At 41.4% G+C, this 23,016-nt stretch overlaps 2 protein-coding genes across 2 annotated transcripts; both read left to right on the top strand.

The window, feature by feature from the left end:
• The first annotated feature begins 11,281 nt into the window (after positions 1-11,281).
• Positions 11,282-15,522, top strand: LOC138611651 (uncharacterized). Its single transcript, XM_069684831.1, has 4 exons — positions 11,282-11,618; positions 11,932-12,077; positions 12,308-12,401; positions 13,629-15,522. The coding sequence occupies exons 1-4, from the start codon at positions 11,360-11,362 to the stop codon at positions 14,582-14,584; spliced, it is 1,455 nt and encodes a 484-aa protein (XP_069540932.1). The 5' UTR covers positions 11,282-11,359; the 3' UTR covers positions 14,585-15,522.
• Positions 15,523-16,923: 1,401 nt separating this feature from the next.
• Positions 16,924-22,927, top strand: LOC138611653 (E3 ubiquitin/ISG15 ligase TRIM25-like). The gene is made up of 8 exons (XM_069684832.1): positions 16,924-17,011; positions 17,132-17,403; positions 17,571-17,888; positions 18,562-18,654; positions 18,753-18,831; positions 18,912-19,001; positions 20,171-20,227; positions 21,782-22,927. The coding sequence occupies exons 2-8, from the start codon at positions 17,134-17,136 to the stop codon at positions 22,318-22,320; spliced, it is 1,446 nt and encodes a 481-aa protein (XP_069540933.1). The 5' UTR covers positions 16,924-17,011; positions 17,132-17,133; the 3' UTR covers positions 22,321-22,927.
• The last annotated feature ends 89 nt before the right edge of the window (positions 22,928-23,016 follow it).

Genomic DNA, 23,016 nt, shown 5'->3' on the forward strand with positions numbered 1-23,016 from the left:
GTGAAAGCAATCTGAATCTGGTTGGTAAGTGCCAACATGCAGCTTCACAGTAACAAAGGGAGAGAAGAGTCAGAAAAAACAGACTCAGTATTGAGTTAGATCATTTCTATCTGAATGCTGCTAATCGTAGCCACTGTAAATTACTGTGTGAACTCAAAGTAGCAAAAAGAAAGAAAAATCTGATTGAGCATAATCGCTCATTTATTTAGAAAACATTTATGTCGAGCATAATCTAACAAGTGAATGATCTGAACAGATGGTTTTACAAAACGAAGGCATTATCAAACCTGGAAGGCCATTATCCTCAGTACAAATACAGTGGTACAAACTGTTTTTCCATCCAAACTAAGGCATATTTCAGTAAACAAGGAGAAGTAGGCGCTCTCACTTACTGAGAGAGACATGAAACAGAACATTTCAGAGCATTAATGTAACACCAGACGGATGGCACAGTACAATCGTGTTTTTTAGTGTAAAAAAGGTTGAAATGTTGATCCCTTTTGAGAAGACTTTTCCAACGATGCACGTTAGACAAGTATAAACTGACCTGTTTGCACTTCAGTAAAAAAGTCCAGAACATTCTCCTAAAAGCTTTATTGTATTGATCTTTTCTCTAGCTGCCTACAACACTTTATAAGAATAGTTTGTGTGCCAAAAATACCAACATGGAATTGCTGTCCTAATTCAGTATTATTTACAAATACTATGTTTTTAATTGTCCTGAACAGCCACTGTCAAACCTACAGTACAAATACAAAACAATGAACTTTGACACTGCGGTGAAACAGTTTTTGTTGTCCTGAGAAGTTTTCAGCTCCTCATTTCACTGTTCCCATGTTCTGATTCCTGATCGAGCACCACGCCGTGAATATATCTCTGGGAAAAAAAAGAAAATATGAAGTTTAAAAACATTCTCAAATCTGAAAACAAAGATAACAGCCAATCCCTTACGCACCTGCAGTGATTGGCCACACATTCGTTGCTGCAGTATTCTTTGTCCCACTCTTCACTCTCTATGGCAGGGTTGTTGCAGCCCATCCTCACACACAAACTGTTCAGAGTCACGCCATCGCTGGACCCGTTCACCTCCATCTCATCCTGAAAAAGGGGCAAAGATATGGAGGAGCATCATCAACATGGGTGTGTGGTAGAGGTCTTCACCGGTCTAACGGAACCCAAGGACTCGGGATCCGGACAGGTTCAGGTCCACGTATTACGTGGTCAAACGGGTCCGGGTCGGGACTTGTTCTATAATCCTCGGTTTCGGGTCTGTTCAACATTATGTGTAATACCCGAGTGGACCCATGATTAGAAAGTGTTCATGATTAAAGTACTGTGAGTGTTTATTTTAACTTGCAACAATGTGTCCTTAGCATGAGAAGGTGCGGGAATTAAAGTGAAAAAAAACATGAGAAAGAGCAACAACGAGTTGAGTGACGTGTCACGTGACTGCAGGTTCAGAGAAAAGTTGAAGCCAAAGCCGGTAATGATGGATACCTTCCTCGCTGATGTGGACAAAAAGCTAAAAGAAAATGAATATAAAGAGGTAAAACCTTGTTTATGCAAATTGTGGACAAAGACGAGAAGAAAGTATAGTTTCTCAGACATCGATGATGTGCAGGTGATGAAAGAACCTCCGTTGACACCGACTTGTTTGCATAAGAGTAGGTTTATTACAAAGTATTGTTGTTTCTCAGACATCGATGATGCGCAGATGATGAAAAGGACTTCCGTTGACACCGACTTGTTTGCATTAAAATAGGTTTATTACAAAGTATCAGCATCGATCAGGCCTCTAGAATACATGGGAGAACACCCTCAGCCAAATAGTGTCTCCCTGAATTACAGTTCAACATGCACTTATATATGATCGAGGTGTGTGCATGTTTCTCTTACCATATGGTTTACATTAGGACGGAGACCCCTTTTCTTTCAGCCCAAGAGGCTCCTAATACAGCAACACATTAGAGATGGTCCTCTTCTCATTGGTATGTTTATAGTATCATATACATCATTTTAGACAGGGCATATACCATTAATTTTACTGCTCTTACACAACAACATTCCAGAGCCACTTGTATAAGCAACTTACATCTCAGGTCAGATACTGCATATTTCCACCCTTCGAGACCCCACAGAGTCTCGAAAAGGAGAAAAATGACACACTCAGAATGTTTACGACATTCCTCCTGTCCGTGCTTGCTATAGTATCAAACATCCAGACAGGAAAATTCTCCCACAGTCCCTCTGCCCCAGGCAACCACATATAGTACTCCAAGCCAATTGAAAAGGAGGGTTCTAAAAACTTTGTGTAGGAATAAAATGTAAGCAAATGCATGTGGGAACCTCAGAAATAAAAATCAGAAAATGTCCAAAGTGAGGCTGGTCGACCCATCGCACCTTCTTGTGGACTTTCCCCTGCCTAACTCCTCTGTCCCTGAACACTCGAGAAAAAAAGAAAACACCTGAGGTCCCAATGTATTTGCATCATAACAGAAAACATGATTCTCAAAGCAATCAAAATAAAGAAAACCCCATACCTTACACTCCTCATATTCCCCTGTTATAGACCCTTATATGTTACTCATGCAGTTATAGCAAACTCAAAAACTAAACCCAAGCATTATATGTTACTAGGATTGTTAATATCACAGATTACAATATAATAAAACAACATCCAATACTGTAAAAATGTGTAGAAAAACATGCAAACATATCAGACTGTTGCTACTCAGCAACATCATCTTCTCGTGTAATGTACTCTCAATGGTATTTTAAATCAGGGTGTGTCGTTGTTATAGTCCTTGTTCAGGGTCCTCTGTCCATTTTCACTGTCCATGTTTGAATGTTTGAGTCCATTTAGACTGTCGGGATCCCTGGACAAGCAGTCACCCTCAAACTGGTCTCCCACATGTTGTCCTGGGAAGAAAGAAATCACCAACCAGTATCTTGCAAAAACATCAAATGCAGTATATTGTAATAAATTCTTTTTTTTTTCTCATACTTTCACATTTTTCCAACACCTTGTCTCCTGGTTGTATGTAGATATTCTCTTATGTAGAGCAGCCATATATCTAACGTACGCTTGCATTTCGTCTTCCAAAAAGGCCAGACTCTGACCTCTTCCGCATCCGTCTTCCCGTAGCCAATTCATGGGGTGTCATGCGCAAATCACGGAGCTCACTCGAACGACATACCATTAATGCTAACATAAGCGCCTCTACCCAATTTAGACCTGCGTGTTGGCAGATTTTAACAATGCAGTTTTTCAACACACCATTCATTTTTTCACAAACACCTTGGCTTTGCGGATGGTAAACTGCTCCTAGACGCCGTTTAATTCCCAATTTTTGTAAAATCAATCTTACTGTTTTATCCACAAACTTATTTCCATTATCTGAGGATATGCGATCTGGAAGTCCCCATGTGCTTATAACCTCACGACACAAAAACTTGGCGCTTCCTTCCTTCCGCTTGGTTGGACATGCCTCAGGCCATTGTGAAAATCTGTCCACTACAACTAGCATATATCTTTTGCCTCCAACTGGTTTTATCATGTCAATAAAAATCCATGATCAATTCACACATGGGACCTGTTGGAGTTGGAATGTAACCAGGAGGAACCGTCACACCCCTCCGAACATTATTTTTTAGACAGATAGTACACCTGCCTATGACATGATCAATTTGTTCAAGCAAGTATGGTGCCCAAAAACCATACTCCTTCGTGATCTTTCTCCTAACTTCCCCCCTTGCGACATGAGCTAACCCATGTGCTTCTTGAATCATCAGACCTAGTAGGTCTGGGGCTGCCACTGTTGTGGCAAAAAAGTTCCCCGAACCCTCTTGTCAGCTACTTAATTTCAATCTCCAATAGATAATAAAACATGGTTGAAAAACTCTTAAAAATATAATCAAAGTCTTCAAAAACTCAGACAAGCAAACACTAGAGACTGGCAGAATCTGATGCGAAAAGAGTTTATTCCCGTATAAATACAAAGAAATAAACCCGAGTCCATCCGGATGAGACTGCCCACAGGTCAGCCGCTCGGGTCTTATATACTCTAAACCCCTCCCTCGCTGGGCTTCAGCATGTATCACCACCTGTTGGAGCCCCCCCGCCCCCCCTCGCTCTGGCTCTCTGCCCTCAGTTTGTTTCCTTTCAGTTTTGCCCGACCCATTTCCAACTTTTCCGCAGGACTCTTCCTCACTCCGGCCAATTAGGCACGCTCATGCACTGTACAACAGATAAGGGAGGGGCTCGGGGGGACACCTGTTTTTCTTGGCCAGCTGCCCAACCTTTGATCTGCACCTGGCTTTTATAATGAGCCCAGCGAGTTTCTCAGCTTAGAATTCTATTTTAGAGCTTTAACACTTTGGATTATAAAAACTTATTTTAAAACATTTGACTGTCAAACCTTAACTATAAAACATTTGACTGTAAAACTTTCACTTTAAGGCTTTAGACTATAGAAACGTTAACTTTAAGACATATTAACTATAAAAACTTTAACTTTTAAAACATTTAATTTATAAAACTTATGGATATATAACTTCAGTCCCTCATGATTTCGCCACAGACCGGTAAAATCTTGAGTGGGACCTCGGTCTCGCCATAATTGTTTATCCATCGTAGAAGCAGCTTCTTGTATTGAGACCACATCTCTGAGCGTAAGTCCACCTCATGGGTGACCAGAAGTACCTTGCCCACTCTGTCTGCTCCTGTTACTGCTTTTGCAGCCTCGTCAGCCGCTTTGTTACCTTGTGTGACCCTTGACGTGTCCATTTTGTGTGCCATGCACTTAGCTGTTGCTATTTCTTTAGGTTTCATCATTGCATTCATTATCTGAGCATAGTGCTGTATAGGAGAATCTGTTTTCTTACAAACAAGTGACACACATTATGTACATATGCAGAATCTGTATATATTGTCATCCGCTTGCCTTCTGCCAACAGACATGCTTCGGTCAGTCCCACAAGTTCAGCAAGCTGTGCGGACGCAGGCTGTGGTATTACTTCCGCTTTTTCAACAACAAATTCAGTTTGCACAAAGCATCTCCACCCAGGAGTGCAATGGGCGTGTGTTCTGACACCAGTATAGGTATTTTGATCCTCCTCTTTTTATAGCAGAGCACAACTGGTTTTGTGAGAGGAATCAGCTGTTTAACACCCTCCAACTCGATTGTCTGTACCAATTGGTCAGACATTGGGAGATGTATAGCATCTTCAGGCCGAATACAGGTGAAAGCAGCTCCGCTATCCGCCATCATTTCCAATGGTTGATCATTTACTTTCACCACTATTGTTGGATCTTGCTCCGGCCATGACACTACCAGCTGACGTCTCCCTTGCGAGTTTTCTGGGCACCCCTATAACCCTGGTTCCGGACCCCTGTAAGGGTTCACCGGTCCCCTGGGTGGTCGTGGTTGTCCTCTGAAACCTCCTCTGAAACCTCCTCTGAAATCTCCTCTGAAACCTCCTCTGAAATCTCCTCTGAAACCTCCTCTAAAACCTCCTCTGAAACCTCCTCTGTAATCTCCTCTGAAACCTCCTCTGAAACCTCCTCTGTTGTAATCTCCTCTAAAACCTCCTCTGAAATCTCCTCTGTTGTAATCTCCTCTAAAACCTCCTCTGAAATCTCCTCTGAAACCTCCTCTGAAACCTCCTCTGTTGTAATCTCCTCTGAAACCTCCTCTTAAATCTCCTCTGAAACCTCCTCTGAAACCTCCTCTGTTGTAATCTCCTCTGAAACCTCCTCTGAAACCTCCTCTTAAATCTCCTCTGAAACCTCCTCTGAAATCTCCTCTGTTGTAATCTCCTCTGAAACCTCCTCTGGTAAAACTTCCTCCTAGCATGTTACAGTCACGGGCATAATGACCTAGCTGTCCACAGTTATAACATGCTTCAGGAGGCTGTTGAAAATTAAAATTTCCTCCTCTTCCTCTTCCTAAATTTCCTCGACCTCTTCCTCTCCATATCTGCGACTGACCAAAATCTGGTTGCGAAAAGAAAACAGCAGGGGCCACGAATGACAGCTGGGGCGGTTGAAACTGGATCGGTGGTTGTAGTGGTGGTTGACTTGGTCGGGTCTGATTCTGCACAACCAAAGCCTGTTTCTGTTCCTTCTTTTTATTATCCACCAACTGAATTTGATTAAGTTTTCTAAGCGGCTCCTGGTCCTGCTCTTTTTTTTACGATACAGCTCAACTTGATGAGCTATATGATCTGTGTAGACGCCTTTTGTCATGCTTCCCAGGCCAACCACCTCTGCCAGTTTGCTCCTCACTGGCAGGGGCAGCCCTTTCTGTAACTTAACTCGCAAAATGGATTGTTCCATTTGGTTTAAATCCGGGTCATTTCCTGTGACATTTCCCCACACCTGATGAACCCTCGACACGTAAGCCCTTGGGTTTTCCTGTAGCCCCAATGGCTCAATGACAATATTATCAGGGTTTGTTGGAACTGTATCTATCAGCGCTCCCCACATCCAACCTTTACTTATAGAAAACAACTCCGGGTCATTTACTGCTGTCCTCACGTATCGATTTAGTCCTGCCTTCTGCAGGATCTCTTCCATAGCTGGGACCCCAAGGAGACGAGCCAAAAGTCTCTTGATATCTCCCATGGCAGGCTGCGTTCCCACCAAAACCTCTTCCAACTTTGCAATCCAAGGATGTGCTCCATCTTGAAGAGTAGGTAACTTTTCAAGTATGTCTGACATATCTGTATTCTGCCATGGCTTGTACTCCAGCTTTTCAGGTCCCTTGTCTTTTCTTCGGCATAATAAATACCCCGAAGATTCTGACTTTTTAGACTTTTTCTTCCATATTTCTTTCTTTGCTTTCTCCAGCTCTTGCAATTGATCCTCCAATTCTTCTCGACTTTCTTGACTATTAGCTTCAACCAACTCCAAAAGGCATCTGTCTATAGCTTTCTCAATCTCCCTTAAACTCCGTCTCTCCTCTTCTCCCCCGGCACTGGATGCTAAGGGAAAAGAACTTGAAGGACACTCGAGTTCCGAGTCTCTGTCACTGTCCCCGTTTTCCCTCTCAGTGTTGTCCCTTCCTGGACCCAATTTCCTCAATGATTTATCTCCTCTTCTCTCCGCTTTAGCTAACATCCATCCGTCTACTGGGTCATATCCACCAACGGCCCCATCCAAATCACTCTGACTATCATCTCCCATTTGCATCCGTCTATACCTCTGGCCGCCCGTGCTGTCCATACGTCTGTTTTCCCTTTTACTTTTGGAGCTAGGGTACATTTTAATTCTTTTAATCTTTTAATTAATTGTACATTTTTAATCTCTTAATTCTAATCACTGGGAGCTGGAGACAAACATCGGTAAACTTCACCTACTGGAGGCTTCTTTACTGGGGCTGTATGTGAGAAGGGTGCATTAGCTTTTCTGTTTCCTTTACACTCTTTTCTATATCTTTTGCACTACTTTCCCTTTTAACACTTTCTGTCCCTCTCTTTCAAACAACTGCAGAATGCCAAGCTCTGTCTGTCTCTTCTTCTCTCTTCCTCACCTTCAGCTTCTCTCCAACACATTCAGCTTGCCTTCCTCACCTTCAGCTTCTTTTTCCTCACCTTCGGCAACTTTTTCCTCACCTTCAGCAACTTCTAACTGGCACAAATTGATCATATCTATCATATTACTCTCCTCACTTTTCACTTGCATGTCTTCTAAATTATCATACTTATTTTATTTATACAAGGCATTGTCCATTTAGGAATCGAAAGAGTAAATATTTTAGTCTGTTTTCATTCTAATAACCCCTTAAGTCTTATTCCTCTCTTTCTCTCTATCTCACAAGGAGAGAAGGGAGGGGGAGCTGACACTCTCCGTATCAGGAAGAGCAAACTTATTGGTGCTCAAAACGGCTCCGCCTCTCAAAGTTTTAGCAAGGACTTCCAGATTACACTGGTCATCAGAGCGTGGAGATCCGGCCCAAATCAACCCAGCATATTAGGGCACAGAGTCAGGGACAAAGAACGCGCACAAAAGCCCACTCAGTATCCTCTCAATCAGCAGGCAAAATACAAAGTGTATCCTCTCGCAGCTAAACCTATCTTCTCCTTCATTTTGAATAAGACTATATGCTCTTTGAACAGACAAATTCAGAGAGAGAGAGAAACCACACACCAATCAATCAATCTGCTAATCCTATAGGTAGTTTTTACCTGTGCTTGTGTGAACAGAATGTTCTCACTGGTCTCTCCACTTCTCCTTAGACTCAGCAAAGGCTCATATATTTTATCAGATGTATAAACGTCCTCTATTAGGCTCACAGGTGTTTTACACTGAAGGCAGTGGCAAGGCGAACATGTCTCTCCTAACAAGTTACTAAATCTCCTTATGAGTTACTAAATCTCCTTTAACCAATCACAACGTTTATATGTCTACTTGATAAGAAGTATATTCTTCTTCTATCAGTTACACATAAGCAAATACATTACACAGCCTCCTACACCCAGCTTAAACAAAAAAATTCCTCAGCACACACACACATACAGAGACCCGGGACAGCCGGCAGACAAAAACCCCTCAAACTATCCTCCAAAGACGCCAACTTTCACTCATCTTCTAATTTACACGTCTTACCGTTAAGAAGATGTGGGCCCTGGCTTCATTAATCTTGCATCGTTATTTAGCTCACTTATTGTTACCAGTTCGGCTATTCTACACTTTATTTCAACGCTATTTCTCTTCAACTTTTAGCTTAAACTTTTTAACTTCAACTGTTATTTCTTTTCTTTCTTTTACTCTACGAAACTACCCTATTTTACGTCCTTAACAACGCAATAAACCCCAATTTAGAGTATCACAGCATGTCCGCACAAATGATTTTTTACAGTGCAGCCAACCCGCAAAAACACAACAGCCTCATCGAACCAGCGCCCCAATATAAGTGAGAAAACACTCACCTGACAAGTCAAAATATTGCGGGACTAGGTGCGTCGAAGTTGTCGGCAGCTGGAGAAACCACATCTGAATCTTGTTCGCCAAAACTCTTGTTGTTTCTCAGACATCGATGATGCGAAGGTGATGAGAGAACCTCCGTTGACACCGACGTGTTTGCATAAGAGTAGGTTTATTACAAAGTATCAGCATCGATCAGGCTTCTAGAACACCTGGGAGAACACTCTCAGTGTCTCACTCGAATCACAGTTCAACATGCACTTATAGATGACCGAGGTGAGTGCACGTTTCCCTTACCATATTGTTTACATTAGGCGAGGACCCCTTTTCTTTCAGACCGAGAGGCGCCTGATACATCACCTTATAAGGAGTGGTCCTCTTCTCACTGTGCATGTTAAAAGTATCATATACATCATTTTAGACGGGGCATATACCATTATTTTACTACGCTTACGTAGACCATTCCAGAGCCACTTGTGTAAGCAACTCCCATCTCAGGTCAGATACTACAATTGCAACACTTGCAGATCTGGATAAAGCTCCCTCCAGGAAAGTGGAGACTGAACTTGATGGTGATTTATATGATCTGGAAGAGGTATGGCAGAAGTCCACCTGTTTCCTGTAGGGAACATCCACATTCTGTCCACTGTGGTTCGCCCTACTCTGGCAGGATGCGCTGGTATCCTCTGCAGTGTTACTGGCAGCCCCATAATGGCCAGGGAGGGGATGGTTTCCGGTGACTGTTTTGTCTCAATGGAGAGCCTTGGCCTTTCCCACTGAGGATCTTTCAGATGGGGGGCGCATTCTGCCCCAAAAGACCACGCTTGCTACCCAGTTCTTGCAGTCAAGCTGTGGTCCAACCCAATACTTTAAGCTAGAACATCCTCAATGCCAACAGGTGAACAGTCTTATACAGTTGGTGCAGGATCAACATGTGGACCCAGATGATAGCTATGTGCCAAAACTGCATGGCACATGTTGCTGGATTAGGGTCTCGTTGTCTGCACCATTGAGGTGTATATTGCTTTTTTCTAGTAACATGTTTTGGTGGAAAAACATATCGTGGGGTCACATCCCCTTTTGGGGCTTTTTCAGATCGCTGCTCTCTGGTAGTGTCCCCCACATGTTGTACAGGTCCCTTTAAGAGATTTGCCGTCCTGGATACTTTATGTTCTCCATTGTTTGAGCCCCTGAACTGAACTGACCTAAGCTGGCTGTCTAGAACGATTGCTGTTGCCATTTAACGTCAATCAGCCTACTAGCTTGTCATTTTTCGTCCCATGGGCGGGGGAACTAATGGCAGACTATCTTGTCCTGTTTGGGCTCTGAGACAGTACATGGACACATTGTCTGAGTTCTATTATATATATATTATATACATTTATATAAAGGTTTAACATACGGTCTTGGATGATCATCCGAGTTCATAGAACCTTCATTACATACATAACTCTTGTTTCATTGGTTCTTCTTTGCTCTGCAGGCTGACAGTGTGTGGTTGGACATGGATGATGGTGAAGACCTGCCAACTGTAGATGAACTGGAGGACTGGATTGAGGATGCTCTGTCAGGTGAAATCGGTCCTGATGATGATGATGATGATGATTAAATTATTGAGTCATAATTTACGGTGGCCCTGAGAGCTCAACGCACAGCAACTTAAGAAAACACATGCAAATACACAAAACACAAGCAAATTAAGAAAACATCTTCGTCAATTTGACAACACATGCGCAGCATTTAGAAATTTTAGAAAACAAGCAGCAAATAGAAAAACGCTCTATTTGCTTCTATTTGCTGCATTTTTCTTTTTGCTGCTCATTGCTAATGCTCTGCTAATTTACCTTGCAAACCAGTTATCAGTGATGCACAAATTCAATTTTACATTTTAACATTCAACCAGCCACAAGAGGAACTGATGCAAAGGGAAAAAAGTCTTTGGAAATAAAAAGGCTTTTTTTTTTTTTTTTTAAAGTAATGTTTGTGCAGTTTTCCCCAACATGGACACACATGTAACCACTTGAGAAGTTTAAATGTCTTCCATAGATATAGTTGTGTTGTGGTATTTAGATGTGTTGTCTGTAATTGCAGTTCCATTTGTTAATTCTGTGTAAGTGTTGTGAAATGGATAAAGATATTTTTAATTTGCTTATGTATTTGCATGTGCTTTTTAATGCAGTATGAAACATGCTGTTGTTTTTCTTTAGAAAAGCACTGTGCTCTGTCGGCTCTTTAATCTTTTAGTTCCGCCCCTCCCGTGTCCGCCACCCCTGTGTGTTTAACGCGCCTGCGCCAGCACGAGACACGCCCCTTCTTCCTGCAAGCCATGTGGCTGGCGATGGTAAATAAAGATCTTTGCTAAATTTTAACGGCCATTCAACTCGGATTTTTTTGTGTACAAGCTCAAGCGTCTGCACAGCCGGAGCAGCAAAGATGTCTGCTGGCGGAGTGAACCTCCACGCGCAGGTGGAGTCGGTGCTCGGAGCGCTGGTCAAAGCGGCCACGGTGGAGTTAACCAAACTGTTCGAGAGCAGGTATCGAGCCTCGGCGCTGGATTTGGAAGTGGGCCGCACTGAGGACAGAAAGGAAAATGAAACCCTGAAGACACCGGATAGTTTACCGACTGGAGAAACAAAACGCAGCATTGGAGTACAAGTGGACGATGACACATTTCATCCTTTGCAGTTTTACGGTTTGTGTCTTTCGAGATTTAAATGCTCCGACTTCCTGTTTACGTCTATGGCTAGGGAGCAGAGATGCATGCATGAGTGGAGTGCAGACTAGGTGCTACTTAAGACTGAAACTGCATGAAATCTGAAATATAGTTTTGCACATTTTCTATGCATTCATCGAACATTTATCCTGATATAAATTTGCGTTTAGCTCAGGCACACATTGTGTTAGTTTGTATCGTCGCACTGAAGTCCTGCAGGGTGTCCCCCTCTGCAAACTCAACGTAAAGGAATGTGTCCCTCTGTCTTAACCCCTCCCCCTCTTCTCCACAGGCCCCCCTCTCCTCTCAGATGGTGATTGTTTACGGGAGTTCAGGGAGGAGGAGGTGGTGGTGGAAGAGTGCCTCATTCCTTCAGAAATCCTCCTGGCTGAAGATAATGGACAAGTTGACCCCGAGGTGTCCTCTCTGAAGGAACAGGTCAGTGAGGATTTACAGGGGTATTAATCAGCCGTGTAATGGGGAGGAAAAGAAACTGTGAGCAGCTTTGTGACTTGTACATTAGCACATCATCTCAGCCGAGCCTGTTGTTCAGGAGAACACCTTATCATGTTTGTGTTTTTTATGGAGTGTCTAGTATCAAGGTTGTTCTCATGACACAGACTGTACTGCAGACATGCTTAAGTTTGTTATGTTGCTCCTCTTATCAGACTGTAGTGGAGAACGTGGATATGGCGCAGCTAAGCAAGTTTGAAGCAGAGTCTCCAGCTGAAAGTGATCTTCAAACAGAGGTTGCTTTGAATGGTAAGAAAAAGCACCAGGACATTGAGATAAAATCTCTGACACACTGTTTGGCTCTAACTGCAAGTTTGTGTGAAAGTGAAAGCTCGTCAGATGCTGATTTAAAGGTTTCACATCCCACTTGTTAAAGCAAAACAATGCTTAGATTTGCACTTAATATGAGGCATATCATTTTATTATTCTCTTCATTGGTAAAACTGCACAGTGCAATACAGTAAACAGAAACAACTGGCTGTAGAAAAAAACAAAGACCTACTACATGCTAGAGTAAACCGTAACAAAATACAGTTCCAGTGCTTGTTAATTAGCTTATTGAACATCGCCTCGATTGAATGTCGTGAAGGGATGTGAGACATTTATAGAACCAGTGTTTTTTGTGTGTGTGTGTTTTTTGTCATTTCATTAACTAACTTAAGTCTAAAATCTGCTTTTTAAATGTAAATATATTCCATGGATTCAATTCCTTATTTTTTTCTGCTAGAAACAAATACTTAACGAACAAATTAACACTGTAAAGATGATACGTCCAATTTGTGTGTGCTTGTTGGGTTTCTAATTTCAAGAGTTGAGTATGTAATATTTGTCATACTGCCATCAACAGCAATAAGAGATATGAGGATGATCTTGTTATATTTGTGTGATGCTTTTTTCCTTAAATGTGCATGGTGCTGTTGAAGACAAAAACAGCCATGAACATAACATATCTTAAACTGTTAAGTGTCACAGTGCATGCTAGGAAAGACTCTATGCACTTTACAAAAAGGACCTTTGGCCATATAAACAGAAGCCATTGAATATGTTTTTACTAACACCTAGTGGCAGCTGTGGGGTACTACAACACACACAAACTTGTGTATCTCTCCACATCCCTGCCCCTTTTTTAAAGCAAATTCTTGAGACTTTTTCTGATGAATATTAAACTCTGCACCTGTTAGTGACGTATACATATTTTTTTACCATAGAGTAATTCAGGCAAGGTGAAACCACACTGCCTAAGCTAACTGTAAAGTATGTAGATTGATTAAATGTTTCTCTGTATTGATATATTTTTCAAATAAAATGATGAGATTATCCTAGAATTTAAGCTTAAACAGCTTATTTTTGCAGCTGACTTTACATAAGAGTTAAATTTGTTCTCAAGCTTAAGAGAGAAGACCTTAAACCATTGAGCTTCAATGCCTCTTTATTTTACTCTGATGCCAATCTAACATGTGTGATTAATCTTTTCAGCCTCTGCAGGGACAAGGACAAAGACATTAAAACATGGATCTACTCCAACTAAACAGAAGCCTCTGATCATCCGACCAGACACCAGTGACGTCATTTCTGGTGAGAAGGTGAAGTTTGTTTGCCCGCTGATCCTCAAACCAGAGTCTCCAGCTCCCAAACCTGACAGCTCAGAGACACCGGTCCAAGCCGAGCCTCAGCCAGCCTGCGTCAGCACCGCAAAGGGCACCGCCTACAGCCCGTCCCCGTCTGATGGAGCCGTGACTCCGGCTCCCGCTAAGGTTTGGGAAAAGATCCACACGACAAAGGAGACCAAGAGCAACCTCAGCCTGAAACTGAAACAGACTTCTCTGGACCAAAAGCTGATGCGTCCCTGCGCGGTTCAACTAGTGGACATGCTCACACTGACTGAGTCAACAATGAAGCTTCCGGATGATTTAGCTAAAGGTCATGATGCTTGCCACAAAACTGGCTGGCCTCTGCCTAAAGACCTCCGCCGCCACCAAGGTCTCCACACAGGCCATCGTCTCTGCTGCTTCACCTCCTGTGGAAACGGCATCTGGCAGCTACAAAAGGTCGTCACCCACTCTCGGGATGGATACGCTTGTAGCATCTGTAAGAAGACGTTCAAGCGGCGGAAGATTCTCCGTCGGCATGAGCGCTTTCACACCGGAGAAAAACCATACCCATGTTCGGTGTGCTCAAAGACGTTTGCACTGAGGAAGAGCCTCCGCCGCCACTTGAGGTTCCACACAGGGGACAGGCCGCACACCTGCACGCAGTGCAACAAAAGCTTCCGTCTACGAGACAATCTGAAAGCACACCTGAGGTTTCACACTGGAGAGAAACCCTTCAGCTGCATCACCTGTGGAAAGATGTTCAGGATCTCGAAGAACCTTGAGAAACACCAGTGCGATGTGGCCTTTGTTCCCTCTTTCAGGACGATCGCTGGCTTGTAGCTTTGAAAAAAAGGGGCGTGCTGTGGTTTTGCACCATTTTCTACCTCAGACAGAAAACACTGAATCGCTGTTGTAGGGTGTAAAGTTAAGATGAGCAAAGCTAGAGCTTTGAGGGAAACAGAAATGATCCAAAATCCTGACACTCAATATCACTTAGTCATTCCAGAAAGGTTATTTACAAACATAATAGATGGGTTTAAGTATGATAGGGACATTTTTCATATAGTTCCACTCATGGTTTAGTCTTATTTCTCTTTTTTTTTGTGCTTCTTACGCACATTGATGCATACTTGGCCTGGAACAGTATGCAACAGTTTTACAACAACTCAACACGTTATAGCATTAGAACATCAGTCTGTAAGGAGTCTCCTCCACCTGGCTTACTTAACCAGTTATACTACATAGGTGTGGAAGCACTCCTCTTCCTGGCAGCTTGTTGTGTCTTGTAAATGCATTTAAGCTTCATTAAAATAAAATGCTTTCGTGGATACAGACAGACTAATATGGTGATTGTTTGAACAATATACAGACACTACCTGCCACACATTTCTGTGTCAAAGTTATGTATAAAATACTTCTACTGATGCATGTTTTTTTATCTTTGTTCTTTTTATACCAAGCTTTTTTTTACATACATGTCTCTTGTAAAAGAAAAAGTGTTTTGTACTCATGTTGTGATTATTGAATGTATAACAAATTCTTTACTTTTATAACCTTGATGTCTAAAACTATCAGGCTGACTTTATTACTAAATCTGGATAAAATGTTACATATTGGAATAGCAATCCTTTTGTTATTTGTATGGGGAAACAAATCTGATGTCTCTTGCCTCTTTTTAAATATCATTCTAAAATTATTTTATACTCCTTTATTCAGATACGCTACATTGACAAATGTCTCTTTTAGTTCTTTTACATTCTGATGCCTGGTTTTTGTTGTGTGTGATTAAAAAATATTATTTCTAACAAACATAGTTTAGTTGTTTTATTTTGTAAACCTCAAACACACTACATTCCCTGTGGAAGAAAAGTAGTCTCTCTAAAGCACCTCATTAAAAATAGTTAACGAAAACTTATACTGTACTTCTGTTTCTGTCTTCCCATCATGCTTTGGGTGATATGAACAGGAAGTGTGATGTTGCCTTGGAGATAGTCAGTTATATCTGGGTACAGAAAGAGAGGCTTTAATATCATATATACAGTAGTTAAATTGTGTATTAATGACTACAACTGTGTCGCGGTTTTGGACTTAAATAGTAGGCTACATATTGATTAATCTCCGTCAGGGTAAGCCATACTAAATAAGTTTTTAGCAGATCTTGTCACCTTAGATAAACAAGAGTCACTTTAATTTGATACTTATGTCACGGTGTATGTTATTATATGCCTAGCTGATTTATAAACTTTAAATTCCTATGGATATAAAACATTAAAAAAAACAACATTTAATGTCGGGCAGCTCGAGAGCGACTTCTGACGCTAATTTTGTCAACGTTAACGGTTTGGAATGTTTCAGCTTTAAGTTCGGAGAATAACGGTTATTTATACAGTTATAAAACCGTTAATAAACTCTGGTTCAATCAAAGTATATGTGCTGAATTACATTACATTATTCACAGTTGAAAATAGTTGTGGAGCTCCTACACATCTTCATCCACACAAAGGCGCTTTCGGTTCATTTTGCTGATCTGACCAGCAGGAAACCCACAGGTGGCACTAATGGGCTTATTAATTCACAGCGGACATTCAAAAGGAGGAAAAGCACAGGCGTTAATAATAACTTTAACAATGCTTCTGTTATATTCAGGTGTCTGAGAACGCGATGACAGGCAGTCAGCATGCACACAACCAGGGCTATGAAATTGAGCTAAATGGAGCTAAATGGAATAAGCCATCATTAATGCTACTATAAACACCTGTGCTTTTCCTCCTGTTGGGTATGAAAATGTCCGCTGTGAAAAAGGCCTATAACATTAATAGCTCTGGGTCGTTTAGTTTAACCCTGACAGCCAGCTTTCATAAATAGAGCATGAATTATCAGGCGCATTTATAATGTTAACAATTTAATCTGTTTTGCCTTGTCCACATTTCCCTCTGCGGATTCAGTGAACTTCACAACTTTTTAAAACTGGTTAAAAACATTAGTCCACAAACGTGTTTATTTCATCACTCTCTGTAGGCCTATGAATCAGAAAGTCGGTCACTTTTAACAGTTGTTATCTTATTTTGCCATAGCAGATGATGATATTTTGATTACATTTAGAAGTAAGTCTGGATCCTCCTCCACTTAGACCCCGCCCACCAGGAAGTACAAACCAACTCGCTTTCACTTTCAGCGATGTCAGTGTATAAGACAGAAGAAGGGCAATACCGAGGGCTTTACTAACCTGTAGGAATAACTTCACTGAGAAGACCTCATGATCTTGTGGTAAGGCTCATTCAAGACAAACAAATCAGTACTTGTTTACAAATGCAGCAGCTGAGTACTGTTCAAACTCTGCAGTTAACTCCTTCCTATCGTCTCTTTTCTCATTGGCACTCTTTGAAGACATGGAATCAAGAATGGATGACACAGATAAAACAAAGCTTGGAGAGTTGCTGACATGCCCAGTGTGCCGGGATATCTTTAAGGATCCTCGGCAGCTGCCCTGTGGCCACAGCATGTGTATGGGCTGTCTGGAAAACATGGTGGATCACTCCTCCGATATTCCATTCCGTTGCCCAGACTGTAGGGGATTTTTTGGACAGGTTGTGGGGGTGCAGAGGAGCTACGCACTGGCCAGCATCGCAGAGGACTTCAGGGTGATCAGCAGGAGGACGGTAAAGAACCCTTTTCAGCATTTTTACACGTAAAATCTCTTTAATCATGAAATGTAAAGATGTAGAGAATAGACTAAATGTTGTGTGATATAAAAACAAATCCTCAAATGGACCAACGTCTAACACACCTTTTCCCCACATCTCAATATCCTATTTTTTGTGAGCAGAACCAGCAGACAAAAACTGTGTACTGTGACTGCTGCACAGACAGAAAAACTGTGGCCAAGAAAACATGTCTGAAGTGTGAGGTGTCACTGTGCGAGGAGCACGTCAAGGACCACCTGGAGCTGCCGGTGTTCACAGGCCACCCCTTGGTCAGTCCTCTGGGTGACCTTCAGGAGAGGAAATGCCCGCAGCACGAGGACGAGGTGCTGAGGTACTACTGCAACACGTCCAGACGCTACATCTGCAACTTGTGCGCCCTGGAGAGCAAAAAGCTGAACCATGCCAGTGAGGCCTCCACGGTCCTGCGGAGACAGCTGACTGTGAGTTTTCAATAACATGATAGTGAGATAGCAACAGTTTCTTGTAAGCGGTGGGGGAATTCCTGTTGCTGAATATGCTGCGGACAAACTGGATTTTCTGGTCCCTGAGATTTCTAAAGTCTTTAACACACAGTTTACTTATTAACTTAGGAGCAGCAAAAGGCTGATACAGGACATATTTATTATGTCATCTTATCATTATTATTATTATACAGGAAGATATTAAATGTGTGACTCACTTAAGACTGGCTACCAGCAGGTTATACAACACAAAATAAAAGACAGACACTACACAGTGGTTGCATATATAGTATATAATTAAGTATAGATATATTTTTTTTCCTTTTTGAAATGTGTAATATATTATTGCTGTCATGTCATTTGGGATCTAATGCCAGATTTTATTCTATTTGGAAAATGTGTTTTCATAAAACTGTACTGGAATAAGTGAATGTGAAATTGATCTAGTGTTACGTTCCTACGTGAAGTAGAGCAGAAAGTGTTTGAGGGAGTGATTGTTTTGGATCTGAATGTACAATCTAAAAGCTTCATTATTATGTGTTGTTCGGTGAAATGTGTCCTGATACTGTCAGTGTCTTTCAACTCAAATCTACTGTAGGGAAAACTGGACGTTGAGGGGTTTAAGGTATAACTCCATGTGTGCATTCTACAGGACTACATGGACCAGCACTTCAAAATGCTCGGGGAGCAAATAAAAGAATCCACTGATTTGGTAAAAAAACTGCAAAAAGACGTCGAAGGAGAGGTAAGCTCAGCTAATTACATTCTGCATGTGTGTGTTTTTTAGTTTATTTTCAACAGTGTTTCAGATTTAACACATATTTTCTCTCTGGACGGAAACAGAAAGGTAAAGCTGCCGCCTCGCCCCTCAACAGTGTCACTGTGGTGCTGCTCTTTCTGTGGTTCATTGTTCTGTATTATGGTGAGAGAACAAGACTCCCTCGTAGCAGTTTTGTCTTATATTTGCGACCTCCTCTCACTGATGTCTGTCTTTGTTTCCAGCCTACAACTACTCTGTGGAGAACCAGGCGCTGACTGAAGCACTGGACAAGCAGCATAACCGTGTGCATCACATATATTCCTCCTTTGCTGGTAAGAACGCAGACTTCAGACTTCCCCTACTGCTGCCTGTTAGCATGACGACAACAAAAACTGGAAATTCAACAACATAGGAGTTAATGATGAGCCATGATAACACATGTAGTCTTTGTCTTGTGGTTACTATCTCTTCATCAGGTACAACTAGGTGGTTGTCAGGCTAGCTATTAGTAAAATTAACCACTTGCTGGCTGCAGATTCATTTGAACAGTATCGTACATGATGTGAGAGAGTTATCATCTGTCTCATTTATGTTATTATTACTTACTTATGCACTCTTGGAAAGAACGTGAGTAAAGGCATATAGATCCAAAACTGTCCCACTATTTCTTTTGATAGCCTAATGTTAGTCGCCTATGCTCCACATTAATAAGTAGGGATGCACGATATGACATATCAGCATCTACAGATATGTCATTTTCCTGCCAATATTTACTGATGATATTTTCTGTGGATAAAACACCGCTTTAATTATGTTTACATGCTCGATGATCCCTAAAAAAGCTTGACGTAATGCTAGAACTTTTACTCGGCGAGAGTGTGCATGCGCACTGCCTGCACCACACACCTTCAATCAAGCGTGAAGAAGGGTGCAAGATGTCTGCAGTATGGCAGTTTTTCAGTTTCCAAAATGGAGAGCAAAGTTGATTTCATTTTATGTATTTGTTCTGTGCAGTAGGTAAAATTTGCTGTGGCTACTGTCAGGATAGTCTCAGGGAGAGCATCATGTCTAAGTTGTATGAATATTACAGTTTCATTTGAAAGAAAATGTTATACAATTAAATATGGCATTTTGTACCTAACCTAAGTTTAAGTAGTTTTCTTATATTATAAAAAGCACTGTATTATGTTATTTCTGCATCTGCCAGTGGGCCTCTACAATAAGAGTAGGCATGATATCAATTCCACTACAGGGGAGACTTTATGTTCTCTGCAATTAGGTGGAAAAAAACCTGTGCCTAATATATCGGTATCGAAATCGGCAAAAAGGGTTGGACAATATCGGATATCCAGTATCGTTCATCCAAGTTTGCACACTTTTTTGTAGTTTAAAAAGGCTTATGAGCACCCAAACTTGTTTTGATTTTGTTATTATAACCTGTCCATTGTTGCATTTTTTTCAAATAATTTTTTCATAATTGTTTTTTTTCATCTCTACAAAGAACTCTTGGTTGATCGTCAGATGAAGAGCCACAAACATCCAGAGACAGAAGAAGCAGGTACAGGCCGATCTGTTGAGACATGGCGTGACAAAGGAAATGTAGATTAAAGGCGTTCAGAGAGGACTACAGTGTGTGTGTGGGTGTGTTGGAGTGCATTGAATAGCCTGGTTGAGATGCTAAAACTTACTGTCAGAGTGATGCTCTCATGAAGTCATTTGGATGTCATTAAAGCATTGAACATGCCTGGGCTATTCTAATGTAAAAATTGTTTCTGATCATTTGCATTGTTTCTGTTACTAAAGGGGCTTATTTGTTTTCTGGCTGCCTGGGCTCTGCTGCACTTACCGCTCTGTGTTTAGATTCATCTCACATCAAACTTATCTTTTGCATCTCTTGTTAGACCTTAACTTTGTACATCAGCCTGTACACCATTATTACGTTGTTTTGCTCTGCTTTATTGACAACTTTATAACATGACTAAGGGCCCGATCAGACAGAACACGTTGTGCAAGCTGTAGAACGCGAGGGGAACCGCACTGCCTTTTTTGCCTGCACAGAGTGGAAAAACGTGAGATAATCTGCAACACAACAGCAGCGCGCAAAAAGCAGCCCTCTCATTAGAAACAATAACAAAAAAGGCGCCTCCAGCTGTTTAAACGCGTTCTGTCTGATCGGGCCCTTAAGGGTGCACCCAATGGCGGTTGTAGACCAGGGTCCAAGCTCAGTGTTACAGGGGCACTGGCCCCTCTTGCCCCCCCCAGAACTGCCCTGGCCTACAAGCATTGAAAGACAACCTGGACAAAGTGTTCACACTTCCACTGTATCGCAATTTCTAAGTACTCAATTTTTGCCTGTCTAGTTTTGTTAAACAAAAAAAATGGTGTTGACATGAAAAGAAAATCATAACTAAGAATTGTTTGTATGTATGTATCATTTTGTCCAGAGTCAATTGTAAATTGTACATTATTGTACATTAAATATTAGATATGAAGGAAACCACACAAATATGTTATGCATAAACAGAGACTTGGTTTAAAATGGGACCATGAAAGTTTTGCTTACCAGTGACACAAAATACAGTTACACAGTGATGAAGGTAGAAACGTAATTTAACTGTGGAACAAGTGAAAAATTAGCCACACAAAGTCCACAAAGTGGATGGATGATAATTGCTACAGAGCCATATCTGTCTTAGATGAGCTAACCTTAGCCACCATAAGCTAATGGTCATACCAGACCAGGTCAGCCTGCAGCAGAATAACCCCGAAAGTGTAAATACCTGAGCTTATTCGTAACTTTTATTTGCAAAGGAATGTTATTTACTCTTTTAGAAGTTAGACCTTAACATTTCATATCTTACAGTCTAATGCAAATAATCATACTCTCTGAAGTAGTAGATCTAGTTTAAAGGGAACTATTTGTTACATTAAAATGTAAGGAACCAAATATTTATGGACAGACACAATTAAAAAAGTCACATGCAAGACGTCAGGGGAGTCTAATGCACATATACCACAGCTATTACAGAGTACCTTTGAATTCAGGAAGCTAGAAACCACTTTAAAGCAATAACATGTTTCTGTAAACTTCAACGGTCTGTTGGTTTCTCAGGAGTCCTCTTGCTGGATCTGAACACAGCCAGTCCTTTCCTTGGAGTCTCCACTGACCTCAGAACAGCAGAGAGAGTGAAAACCAAGCTGAACTATCCCAACAGTACAAGACGCTTTGACGTGGCCCCGCAGGTCCTCTCCACCCGCTGCTTCTCCACTGGTGCCCACATCTGGGAGGTGGAGGCTGAGGGATACTGGGACATCGCCGTGTCCTACAAGAGCATCCTACGCAAGAACAAGCAAAACAGTGCCTTCGGAAACAACGCCAAGTCCTGGAGCCTTACGCACAATGGCAAAGGAAAGCTATTTGCCTATCATAATGGAGAAAAAACTGTCGTGTCTGGAACGTTGCAGAGCAGCCGGATAGCAGTGATGGTTAATATCGAGAAAGGCAACATCACATTCAGTGCTATTGAGTCCTCGATCAAACATCTGCATGAGTTCAAGGCGAAACTGACCGAGCCGGTGTGCCTGGGTTTGGGGCTGTACCGTGTGGATCCTCCCAGTAGGGTCTCCATTGTTTCAGAGTTCCCTGAATAATCCTACAAACTGTGACATTATTTAGCCCACACTGGACTGCCTTAAAGAGACCACTAACTAATTGCACTTAAAGGGGAGAGGTTAAAGCCAAAAATAGAACAAAACTCAGGAATATACTTTCTATCAAAATGTGTTCATGAATGTACAGTATGAATGATTAATTGATTTATTTTTTTGGTTGCCAATATAAATGTAACTGCAATGTACATTATTTTACACAATATTTATCAAATACTGATCTGCTTTCTGATGAGAGGACAGACACTTATGGCATGCTGAAAGACGACAAACATTTTCTTAATGTTAAGGGAATTTTTACAAGTTGAAATCAGTTAAACCACCAAAGAGGAAATAAACTCTTTAACCTTTGGCTTAATTTTTTAATGTAAGGTTAAACTGTCCATTAAGCAATATCACATGAGGGTGTGATGCCGCAGTTTAGTCACAGTGCTGTTGTACTCTATGATCACCACTCATGGAATGCCTCTTGTCCAATCAGATTACTTGGTCAAAACTTACTGTTGTATTATGTAAAGTAAATCAAAAAAAGCCTGATGTAATCAGAGCAACATCTTAAATCATAAAAATTGTTGCTTAATAAACTTTGCCAAATGTTTTTTTCCAAAACAGACACAGAAAGCTTTATTTACCTCTACGTGGAGTTTACAGAATTTCAGCTTCTCTATTCTAGTGAAA

This window comes from Semicossyphus pulcher, unplaced genomic scaffold (assembly GCF_022749685.1).
Source record: "Semicossyphus pulcher isolate SPU_LCO1_2020_fin unplaced genomic scaffold, fSemPul1.0.p SCAF_7, whole genome shotgun sequence".
Taxonomy (NCBI): Eukaryota; Metazoa; Chordata; class Actinopteri; order Labriformes; family Labridae; genus Semicossyphus; species Semicossyphus pulcher.